We start from the raw sequence: 12089 nt of genomic DNA, 5'->3' as shown, positions 1-12089 counted from the left end.
TCCGCAAGCACGTGGTTTGCGGGTATGAAAGGAAGTGGAAATGAATAGTCGGTAGAAGCGTATAGATAAACAAACAAAGGTTTATTAATTACACACACAAAAAGGGGGAAATGATCGCCTGATTTAAACAGGCAAACAGCGTTCTTAACAAAATTAAGGATGACAATAACACTAGGATTACAACAGTAATTAATCGCGAGACTAAAACTAATACGCGATTAAACCTTAAAAAAACTATACAAACATTTACAAGATGGTAGATACCGTCGCCGTATTTCGTGGGACACGTAGTTACGAAATGAGATTCTTCTCGCTGGTTCTTGTCCTTTTTTTTTTCTTCCTGATCGGCTGCTCTGCTTCGAATCCTTTCTCTCGTATCTTCACCGCTCCAGATCCCCGATCCACGAAACAGAAGAATGAAAAATGCCTCGACACGTGGAAGTCATCCCTTTATATCTCCCACCATCCGGGAGCTTTTTCTTTTCCTCCCACGTGACCCTCCAAATAGCCAATCAAAAACCACGGCACAGCAATGACGACAACAGACGGTACGGTACACAACAAAATGGCCGTGCGTTACATCTAAAACCCGATACAACAACATATACGCGACGCGACATAAACGAAAAAACAAACATATAAATAGAACAATCGAACAAAAAAAAAATACATAAATATATACATATAATTAATAGCGGCGAAGCGCTACAGATATAAGTTGTTACTAACTTCGTTTATTCTTCCGTCATCATCAACAATTACAAAACCAAATTTTCCATTACCTTTCCATATTTCTCCGTTAACTTTAAAATAACGCAAAACAATAGGAAAATTATCAGGAATATCGAAAGAAAAATTATTTACCGCAGCAATGCAGCTATCAAGTGACTTGTACAAACGGGGAGAAACAGAATAATTTCTGTTACTGTCGTAGGTAATAATAAAACCGTATGCTTCCATGACCGATCCTAGCATTAAAATAAATTCAACCATATCTTAAAATTTAATTTATATCAAAATTCCACCAATCATAAGATAAGTATTAATAAATTATTTGTAAAATTATTTACTTGACAATTTTTGTGATTCGTATGTGTCATTTGACTACTACTGAATGGCATACACATCCAAGAACAAAAATATTCGGATTGTCCTTTTTAATTAACGCTTTCACACCACCAGATTCACCCATCATCACAGAGGCATTATCCGCACCAAATCCAATCATATTTTGTGCAGGAATATTTAAATTTATCAAAAGTTCCATCATTGAATGATAGATAGCTTCAGCAGTTGCTTGCTGAACTTGCAACAGTCCCATAAAGCGATCCCTTGCTTTTCCAGAAGAGTTATCAAAATACCTAGCAATCACTGCCAAGCATTTGGTGGAGGAGATATCAGTCGTTTCATCAATAATTAAGGAAAATTTCACATTTTGTAACACTGAAGTCATTTCTTCGCAGCTTTTCGCAGATAATTTTTCTTTAATGAGTTCTGTTGTTTTCGTTCGGGCTACTTTTAGGTCTTTGGCAATATTTGAATCATGGCATACGGACTGGATAAGTTTAGGAAGGTGATCCATAATCTTTATTGGAAGATTATGCTCTACACAAAACATAGCTAATTTCAGCTCAGCTTCTAATTTTTCTTGTTGGTTTGATTTTCTTTGAAAAGCTTCTAGTAGGCCTCCTGATTTTACTGTTTCAAGGCTCTTCATTGCTTGTTTGTGTTTTGTATTGGTGGCATGTCGTCGAAGGTGACAAACATTTCCAGATATGGTTTTTTGGCATACTGCACAAAATGCTTTATTTGGGTATACTGTAGATCGTCTTAGCCAAGTCTTAAATTCTCCCATTTGTAGCCACTTGTCACAAAAATTTTGAGGATAATTTTTTCCTTTCTTCTCAGATTTATCATCCTTTTTCACAACACCACCATTCGATCCTGCTTCGTTTTCACTACCAGATTCAATACAAGATGAGTCTAATTCAGCTTCTTCAACTTCCGATTCAGAAGAATACAAATTAGTCATTTCCTGAGTTAACGATTTAGATAATGCTGATTTCTCAATGTGCCTGCGTTTCTTAACTGGAGAACTAGTACTTTTAGAAGCTGAAGTTATATCCCTCATATTTGTGGAAATGGCGGAAACAGCAGTTGCAGAAACATTGTTCGAAGAAAGCACTGCAGGATTAACGGGAATTTGAGTAGGCTTAACGGTTATTGGATGTAAGTTCTTCTGTGCTGCACCAATGTAGCCTATTTTTTGGTTGCGCTTGATGTATCTAAATTAGAAATTAGACAAAACATTGCACTATATTGTAATAATGCTTAGTCGGAAATTATTTAATGTACGTGAAAACATAAATAAAAAGCAAATCGATATATTTGCTCACAAATATTTTTAAAAAAAATTTAAAAAGCATTAATATGAGTGCTTTTTTAACAGTTTTTTAATGATCGAAATTCTTTAAATCTTCGTGAGATCGAAATCAAATGCTCTGTTATTGAAATACAAATATAATCAAGGTGTGACTTGAAAAGGCTAATATTTAAATATAAAATAAAATATTTCATAAAATTTTTTAATGAAAATATGTTGTATGGTTTTTTTAACACAAGCATTAAAGCTAATTTTTTAAAAATACAATAGTGATGGATAAAAAAATTATAAACTAAATATGCGTGGACAAATTCAAATTAACAAAAGTTAATTCGGTTAAATTTCAGATATGTATACTGTCATGGCCGCACAGTGGGGACCTACGTTCAAACCTAACCTAACCTATTCTAATAAATTAACAAATTATTAGTAATTTATTAGAATAGGTTAGGTTAGGTTAGAACGTGGGTCCTCGGGCCCGAGAAAATTAAAAATTTGCATTTCTAATCGCAAATACTATCGAGATTCCGGAAGGGCAGCCATAACAGTATACGTATCTGAAATTTAACCGTTATTTCTTCTACCAAAATTACTAAAACTGAAGTTCATAATTTAAGAATTAAATTATAATGGTAGAAAATAATATAAAAGTATTTATATTATTTATACTCGTACAATTTCAAAACTATTTTCTATAATAATTCGACTCTGACTTAACGGCTATTTTGATATTATTGACGACAAAAGTTTAAAATCGTTGATTTCCTTACCTGTCCATTATTTTTGTTTGACGGATTTGAATTGTTTGGATCACGTGACACTATCTATGTTGTTGACGTCACCGACATAAGCCATGTGTATGTTGTGATTGGATAATTCAAATTAACAAGTAGTGACACTAGTGAGACTTTATTGAACTAATTTTTTCGGATTCTTTCGTTAATTAAGGCATGAAATATTATTTTGTACCATAAATGGTACTAAAATATTATAATGTACTCAAAATGTACTAAAAATCTAAGTGTACTTTCAATGCTCTCGAAAACGCAAAATGTACCAGAAAAGTACAAATGTACTAGGAACGGCAACATTGATCGTGGTGTCACCCCAAGTCACACCGTTGTGTCACCCTTTTTAACTGTTTTATAAAACACTATTGAATTGTAATAACTTCGCACTCGAGCAACTCGAACGCTACATCGAATATACGATGTTGCGACGTATAAGTTTAAATTTAGAAAATGAATCACAACCATACATCAGTTTTACTATGAGAGGCGGCCTAGGAATATTTCTAGATGGTGCAGAGATCTCGTGGGAGAGATTACTTCTGACGCACGGATGGCTGTTGACCTTTTTTGTTTTTTTTTTTTAGGCAATGGCTAATGAAGCCGGGCCCCTCCGAATTACGGGCCCTAGACATTTGCCTACTTTGCCTATTCGATAATCCGGCCCTGGTTCCATGCTATCAATAGCTATTACGCTTTAACCAATCACAGTTTAGTTAACATTGTATTTTTGCCACGTGACTGCAACCCGCCGTTTTCAAAGTTTTTAGTATTCTGTAGCCTAAGATTTTGTTAAAATATCATCAAAGAAGGAATACCACAGCCAGCGAACTACAACTTGTCAGTTCGAGATATTAATTAAAACACTTCGGTTCTAGTCAGGGTCGGATTTATGTCTTTCGAGGCTCTCGAAACCGTGTGAGGCCCCTTACCAACCCTTTACAATTTTAGAAGTCGATCACACAAAACAGATAATTAACATAAACATATTAATTTTAATCATAAATGTTTCATTGTTTAAAAGTATTTGCAACATATTAGAAAATAAGATACAGTACAATTCAAAAAGGAAAACACTAAAAATTTCGTTTTCGTCACTTTTCAATGACAAAAAAAACTGCTAAAAGTTAAGAAAATCTACCTATAAAAATCAAATAAATTTTATATTAAAAATGGGATCACTAGAAATATAATATAAACAATACTGGTTATTAATATAATTAAATACTACACAAAATAAAAAGTAACGTATATTTTGTTGGTTTGTAAAAAAAAACAAATTACAAAATTTGACTTCAATTTTCTTTTTGTACAAATTTTTGAGCTCCTTTGAAACTCGAGGTCCTAAGCTATAGCTTACATAGCTTACTTGTAAATTCGGCCCTAGCTCTAGCTTTTTTCGTAATTCATTGCATAAATGTAAAAGTAATGGCTTCGAAAAACGACAAAGTTCTTTAAAGCTTGTATCATTCAGCCGAAAAGCATTATCTCGAAGACGAAAAACCAAGATTTATGACGTCCAATGCTAATTTTCTCTATCTCCAATTGCTCGTGAAGTAATATCATCCTTACACCTAAAGTCACCATATTCTTTTTACTTTCGTTACGTTCCTAAAACGACACCTCGAGAGTGATCGATAAGAAAAGCTTAGTCATCGCACTTGGCTATAGGAACCGAAAACGAAACGTGCTGTACGACTCAGAATAGCATTTTCACAGTTGATTAAATGCCAATTACGTGGTTTCGATAGAAATTGATTTTTATCATATTCGTTGGTTTAACGATACAACTCAGAATAGGTCCCCTGGATACAAACATTGGAAGCGTTATACGTGTGTAGCTTCCACCAGCTAATCCGTGTGAGGTTGGTGCTCTGTAAAGCGCATGCGCAAATGCCTATAATCTGGTTGCTTGGAAGCTGACTCGGTTTCGACAATACAGAGCTTCCATTCCGCAACTGATATTCGAATATACAATAGCAATCTTATCGTGTATTTCACATGTAGTATAGAAATTTGTAATAAGGTACTGTACATAATGCAATTATAATAAAATATTAATTTTAATTAATTCAAACAACGTTAAAATATGAAAATTTATATTTTAGAAAATACGAGGGAAGCGCTTCCAATAACGGCACGCCACTGTTAGAAAACGAACAACGGACAATCTGTTAAGTTTAACATATTTAGATTTTTACAGCTATGCTGAGAAACGTTCAAAATCTACAACAACCCTGTCGCGTCCTTTCAAATATACTAGTGATGCGACAAAAGAGGCATTTGACATTGACCGGTATCGGCACCCTCGGGATTTGGCACGCACGCACCTACCTGGACCGTCTCTGATTCCATTCATTAGCCACTCGTAGGGAGCTATTTCACTAAGTGGATTGTTTTAAGATTTAGAAAGTAAAGAATATTTTGTTATTTTTATGTACAGTACGTTTCTTCACAAAGTTATATTTAATTATAAGTTTCTTTAAAAGTATATTCATACAATTGGAGAATTTTTTGTACTAGGTATGTATATTCATCACACATTTTGTTTTATCAAGTAAGCTTTTTTTATAATTTTAATTTTAGCCCTTATATTGTGGCTAGTGATTAAAAAATTTATTTTAAAAAAGTTTTGGCTCAAGACCATATAATGAAAAAGAAAACATTATTAAAAGAGAAAGACCAATACCTAAATTAAATATAAATACGTCAACAAAAAAATTTCGACATTTTGACGATAAAATTTATGACGAATGACGATTCTTTCGTAAAATTGAACCAATTTGGATATCAAAATAGAATAGAATTTAACATTGGTAGACAATATAAAATAAATATTGAAAATTATAACGAGATAATTACGATTAATAGATATATCTAAATTAATAGATGTTATATGTTTTTTCTCAAAACAAGAATTGGCATTTTTTTTTCTTTTTTTAACTCTTTCCGCCCTGTGGGCACTAAGAGGGCCTCTTTTTAGTAGGCCCATTATGGGTTCGGCCAGGCCCACAATGGGGCGACCGGGTGGTGAGGGACGGGGCCCGACATATCCGAACGGACCACCCCCCGAAAAATTCCTGGGGATTATTCGACCCGTTCGGATTCGATCCCGGGTTCCCCAGAGCGGTAGGCTGCCACCTTTACCGCTCGGCCATCCGGCCGTCAAGAATTGGCATTTAGAGGGCATAGGGAATTTATTGAATCTAATAAGAAAGTTCAATATAATTGAACTGTTATTTATTAAGTACGTCAGATAATCTATTAAAAATACATTTAAAGAAGTATACGGTTTTTACTGGCTTATCGAACAAACGAATACAAACGGGCCCTGATGCGCAATTAATTGATTGCCCCTGTAAGTCGGCTTCTTACAGAAACACAGCTTCCCTATCATCAAATGTCACGGCACGCCACTGTATAACAGCCCGTAAAGTAAAACGACTCCCTAAGTATATATTACTCACAATGGTGTCCTTGAATAACTGCGCTTTTGTAAGTTTTTCGTTTTCGATTCGTTTCTTAATTGGTCGGGCTTCCCCTTTCTTTCTCCCCTATTGGTCTCTCACCTGTCTCCAGGTGAAATTCGAGACCAGTTCGATCCGCGAGAAAGGTCTGCCCGGGATGGTTTATCCGACACCATCCTTTCTCTTACTAATAGCGGAGGTGTCAAAGTCGGGCGTCACCGTCTCGACCTCGATAAACCCGACACCTTGCAATAGCTTGTTATTTCTCCGCATTAATAATTCTTTTAAGGTTTTAAATTTTACATCCTCTTTTGGTTCGAACTATTTCTGTGGCCTCACACAGAAGGACGTTCTTTCGTTTTAGAAGGAAGTTCCTCTCCTCAGGTGGCTCGAATCGTCTCTAATTATTAGAAGGACAAAATCCTATGAATAGGGCCAAACATAAACGCCCAATGCTGAAACTCTCAAGAAATTTCGTGTCTAAATGTAGGAAATAGCAGCCAGCCCCCGCCAAAGATTCAGAAGAAACAAGGAACCGAAATGCGGTATTATATTTAACTCAAATATGTAAACTCTTCCTCTCCTCAGGATAGATTTAGTGGATTGAATTTACAGGTTCTCTCTTGAGTAATTGTCGAAATGGATATTTTTGTTTATTTTTCTCATTATACTGTTCTTGTATTCTACTGTTCTTTTTATCACATGTATAATTTTTATATCTAAATAAACATTTTTATTATTATCATTCTCTTTTATGAATGCCTAACTCCATCGTATTGGCATTAGTGTGGCAGGGGAATGACCCCGAATAAAAGTCAAGAGGACGGATGACGATAGCTAGTTTGCCTGTCCAGTTCAAAAGTGTTTTCCGGGTTTTCTCCACGTCTGTTTTGCCTAAATAGGGCCAGTTACTCTTGAAAATACTTCCCGGAAGGCATTTCCTCCAAGTGTTGCGTTGCCATAACTTAATTAACTTACAAAATTAACTTACAAAATACAGTATACACTAATTGTACTGTACACTACAGGTGCGGGAGGGCAAAAGAGGTAGAAAACTTTACACGGTAATTAATTAACACAAAAAATGCAAATTTTGAAACGCCATCTAGTGGAATTTATAGAAAGATATTGTATCGCTTCCATTGTGAGTAACAGTAATTTAAGCACGTGCTAATATTTTGCTTACAAAATTGTTCACTAGAGGTCCTGTAAGAACCGGAAGAACAATAACATTTCGCGGAATGAATAAGGTTCAGTGTTCGTAAAGATTTAACTAAGACATATATAATTAGGAATATAACTACAATGTGAAAAACTTTCAGATGTTTTACTGAGGATCGTAAAATAATTGTTAGTTCAGTTGGCTGCCAATTATGGACAATTACGTTAAAAATATTTTAGAATCATGGAATTTAGGAAGATACATTGACGTGTTTGAAGGTGAGTACAATAACAATATTTATAAACTGGAATTATCGTGTTAACTGAACGAGTATATTTTTGATGAATACTTAAGGGTGTTTTAATTAATTAATAAAGATGTAAATTTCTTTGTTGCGCGTTTTGGTTAATGTTACCCTTGGTGCCAAGATGGCGACTCGTCTCTGATTCCAGCAAGGAAACAGTGGGACGCACGTTCTAACCTAACCTAACCTATTTAATAATTTGGTTGCTAATAATTATGGTAATTTATTAGAACAGGTTAGGTTAGGTTAGAACGTGCATCCCACTGTTTCCTTGCTGGAATCAGAGACGAGTCGCCATCTTGGCACCAAAGGTAACATTAACCCAGGTGGTTAACCTGCAACAAAGAAATTTACATCTTTATTTAAAAATCATTTAAATATTGTAAAACTAGTTTGATAATAAGTTATAATATGATTCTAATTGCCCTCACTGTTAACCATATGTCAAAATTCTTTGAATGGACAGTGAGTGTATCGTGTATTGAATTTTCTATTGGATAAGTGATCTCGATTTATCGACTACGAGTCTCAAGTTATAGCATGGTGTATGGATTTTAGCAAATGCAAACGGTTTTGGGGTATCTAGTGATGCGACCACGGCCTCATCCGTATTTAACCTCTTAGCGAGAGCTGCCTGTGTAAATCTGATGACTCTTGTTTGTAGCTTGTCCACATATCTTCCTCTATCCTGTTAGAAAATTCAATACGTGATATGTTCGCCGTCCACTTAAAGAATTATAAGTTTGTGGTGACTAATTGTATAGTGTCGAAAGGTCAAAATTGTCGAATCAGTCAAATTTAGGCTCCAGCTTTTTGAATACTTAATGTATTATCAGATTTGACAATGAAACACTTCTATTTTGAATATTTTGTAATTTTTATAGACTGCCACATTACATAGTATGATGAATTAGTCTATAAAAATTACAAAATATTCAAAATAGAAGTGTTTTCAGCATACTTAATGGAATGAAAAGATTATAAACATAGTGAATAAAGTTATGTTTATCTTAAAGAAAAATAAAGTTTTATAGTAAGTCATCTACTTATTATGGTATAAAACAAAAATAATTTCTGTTGATTTGATATGGAATGTAAGAGAATAAAAAAAAGATTTTATAGTAAGTTATGTAAATTGAGATGTGGATTTAATGAGATTGTTTAAATTTAAATATTGTTCTAAACCAAACATTTAAAAGTTTACATACAGAAGATACACAAAAATCTTTAATATTCATTCTTCTAATAATCAGTAGAACAATACTATATTATAGCAGAGTCAATCTTTATTTTGAGATGGTTTTATACAACTTTTTTTACATATTGAGGCAGAGAAGAGCCTTGAGATAAAGATTGACTCTACCATGATACCTTGTTCTACTAGTATTAGAAAGATGAATATTGAAGACTTTTGTGTTTCTTCTATACATGAAGTTTTAATACAAACGTGTTGAAATATTTTTTTGGCTCTCAAACACAAAAATGTGCTACTACTTAAATGCTTGGCTTTTTCTCATCTTCATTCAGTTGATACGAGTACAGTAGAGCATCGATTATCCGACCCCCGATTAATCGACTTATCGGTTAACCAACCGCGTTCTAGTCGGCAAATTCAAATGTTCGCTAGTGATGTGGCGCTACAATATTTGGTTATGTCTTGGCTACTTTAATATTATTTTTGTTAAATTTTTGCATGTTTTAGCTGGCAGCACTGGCTCGACCATGAAAGGGAGGCTAGTATTTAAACCAGGCCTAATACACTATACTAATAATGTATTTTTTCATACTTTTCGGTTATCCGACTTTTCAGTTATTCGACCAACCCCAGTCCCCAATTAAGTCGGATAATCAATGCTCTACTGTATTACTACACGTTTCAGGCTCACACTGCCCCTCATCAGTCAACTAAACACTAAAAAGATTATACATAAAAAATTCTTTTAAAATGTAACAACATACAGAAAGGCATTTTTTGAACAAAAATATATCTGAATATATAAATTCATTTGCGAGACATACCATTAGATTTCCTACAGACTTGAAGGTATACATGTATATAAAAGTAATGCAGTTTTTTATATTTGGCTAGATAAGTATTTACACACACTTATAAGGTACAAATTTATAAATTAACATTATATATCTATAAGAAATTTATAGAATATAATATACAAACCTACCTTAAGTTTTACTATTACACTACTTTGATTAGTGAGATTCAGAATAAACTAAAAATGCACTTTTCTCGACAATAAAATCAAAAGAGGCTTCACCAACGATATAAAGTTTACGTACATCTGATTTAGAGACAGTTAATTAATACATAAGTACACAAATCATATACAATTCCAATATTAAATCTTGCCTTTACATAGACATGATATATTACATGTTTTTTAAAAAGAACATTGACAAATAGATCTCAGTTGAGTTCTATTGTACAAATTACACATCAATGTGTTACAGAAGTAAAATTTCAGTTACTGTTTTATCTACTGTGATGCAGTCCGACACAAGTTTGCACATCTTTACAATATGCGGTAGCCGATTAGCTAATAACCAATTTTAATAACACGAACACAGTCAAACCAAATATAATTTATAGATTAATATGAAGATTGTTTTATAAGACATTTAACCAGTTTTCATTTATTTTTACACTCAAGTTTCTATTTATACAGTTTTTGGTTTTCAAGATTTCAAAACTTTCTTTAAAATTTCTACTATGTGTTTTTTTCTTTATGTAAAATTTCAGCATTGGTCTTATCTATATTACAATTATTCAATAAACAGTGATTGTGAAATACGGAATTTAATCTGTGGTATTTTAGGTCTGCAATGTGTTCTTTCAACCTTATATTTAATTTATGCTTTGTTTCACCTATATAAATATTAATATTTTACTGCAAGTACATGGAATTTTATAAACTGTATTTCACATTTCCTCTTTTGCTTGGTTAGTTTGTTTCGTTGATTGTTTTGCTTTTAATCTGGATTGCAATTTTTCATATTTAGGTTCTAGTTTTACATTAATTTTTCTCATTTTTCTGTCAATTTCTTCGTATAAAACCTTTAATGTAGGAAAAAACCAATGTATCCATGTCTTTTTTTCATTCTTTCCTGTTTTTTGTCATTTATTTTCTTTTTCCAAATACTAATTTTGTTCGGACATTCGTCAAGCAAAAATGTCTTTTTTAACTTATTTATGTGTTTGTTTATATTAGTAGCTTTACTGGTTCTTGTCTTAATTTTGGTATATTCTATATTGAAAATGTTTTGTTTTATGTACAAAAGATATATTGGAGTTATATTTAATTGTTGTATTTACAGAGCAAGGTTTTTTAAAAAGGATCAAATTTTATACTGTCCTCATTCCTTTTTATTATAATATCTAAATAATTTATACTGTTATTAATACAGTAGACCTGTGGTAATCCGGTCCCTGTCTAATCCAACATGCCTATAACAGTACATACAAAGCACATTTATTACGGCAAATCTTCGTCAATGCATGCTTAAACATTTAATAAATTTACAAAAATATAAATACGACTTCTTTACAAAGGTAAAACCTTGCTTTAGTCCATCTTTTCGCTGTTCACACCATCAGCAATCCATAAAAATTCACAAAGTTTTGTAGGCGACCTTCTTTTTGAGGCTACTGCCTCTGCCAAAAAATGTAAAAAACAGGTAGCGTGTCCTGGTGTTATTGCCACTATCATATCAATACATTTAAATAAAAAATAATAAAAAAAACAAGGCGAAAAGATGGACTAAAGAAAGGTTTTACCTTTGTAAAGAAGTTGTATTTATATTTTTGTAAATTTATTAAATGTGAATAATGCCGGCCATGTTTTTTTTTATTATTTTTTACTTAAATGTATTGATATGATAGTGGCAATAATACCAGAGGATGCTCTACCTGTTTTTACATTTTTTGGCGGAGGCAGTAGCCTCAAAAGGAAGGGCGCCTTTGAAACTCAAA

At 33.1% G+C, this 12089-nt stretch overlaps 2 protein-coding genes across 2 annotated transcripts in view; one reads left to right on the top strand and one right to left on the bottom strand.

Annotated features, from left to right (window-relative positions):
• Nucleotides 1-1096: 1096 nt before the first annotated feature.
• LOC136974880 (zinc finger protein 862-like) lies at nucleotides 1097-2131 on the bottom strand. Its single transcript, XM_067269854.1, has one exon. The coding sequence runs from the start codon at nucleotides 2129-2131 to the stop codon at nucleotides 1097-1099; it is 1035 nt and encodes a 344-aa protein (XP_067125955.1).
• A 5731-nt stretch (nucleotides 2132-7862) lies between these two features.
• LOC136974876 (uncharacterized) overlaps nucleotides 7863-12089 on the top strand; it is a 62197-nt gene continuing 57970 nt past the window's right edge. Inside the window, exon 1 of the mRNA XM_067269851.1 lies at nucleotides 7863-8078. Within this exon, the coding sequence (XP_067125952.1) occupies nucleotides 8012-8078 (67 nt within the window). The 5' untranslated portion in view covers nucleotides 7863-8011. The remainder of the gene's footprint in view (nucleotides 8079-12089) is intronic.

The sequence above is a fragment of the Centruroides vittatus genome, unplaced genomic scaffold, assembly GCF_030686945.1.
Source record: "Centruroides vittatus isolate TY-2023 unplaced genomic scaffold, ASM3068694v2 contig_358, whole genome shotgun sequence".
In the NCBI taxonomy this organism is placed as follows: Eukaryota; Metazoa; Arthropoda; class Arachnida; order Scorpiones; family Buthidae; genus Centruroides; species Centruroides vittatus.
The sequence above is the reverse complement of the archived record's forward strand: the minus strand, read 5'-3'. Positions and strand labels throughout refer to the sequence as shown.

Coding starts and splice junctions, on each gene's coding strand:
- LOC136974880 (XM_067269854.1), bottom strand. CDS start 2,131: ATGAGGGATATAACTTCAGCTTCTAAAAGTACTAGTTCTCCAGTTAAG.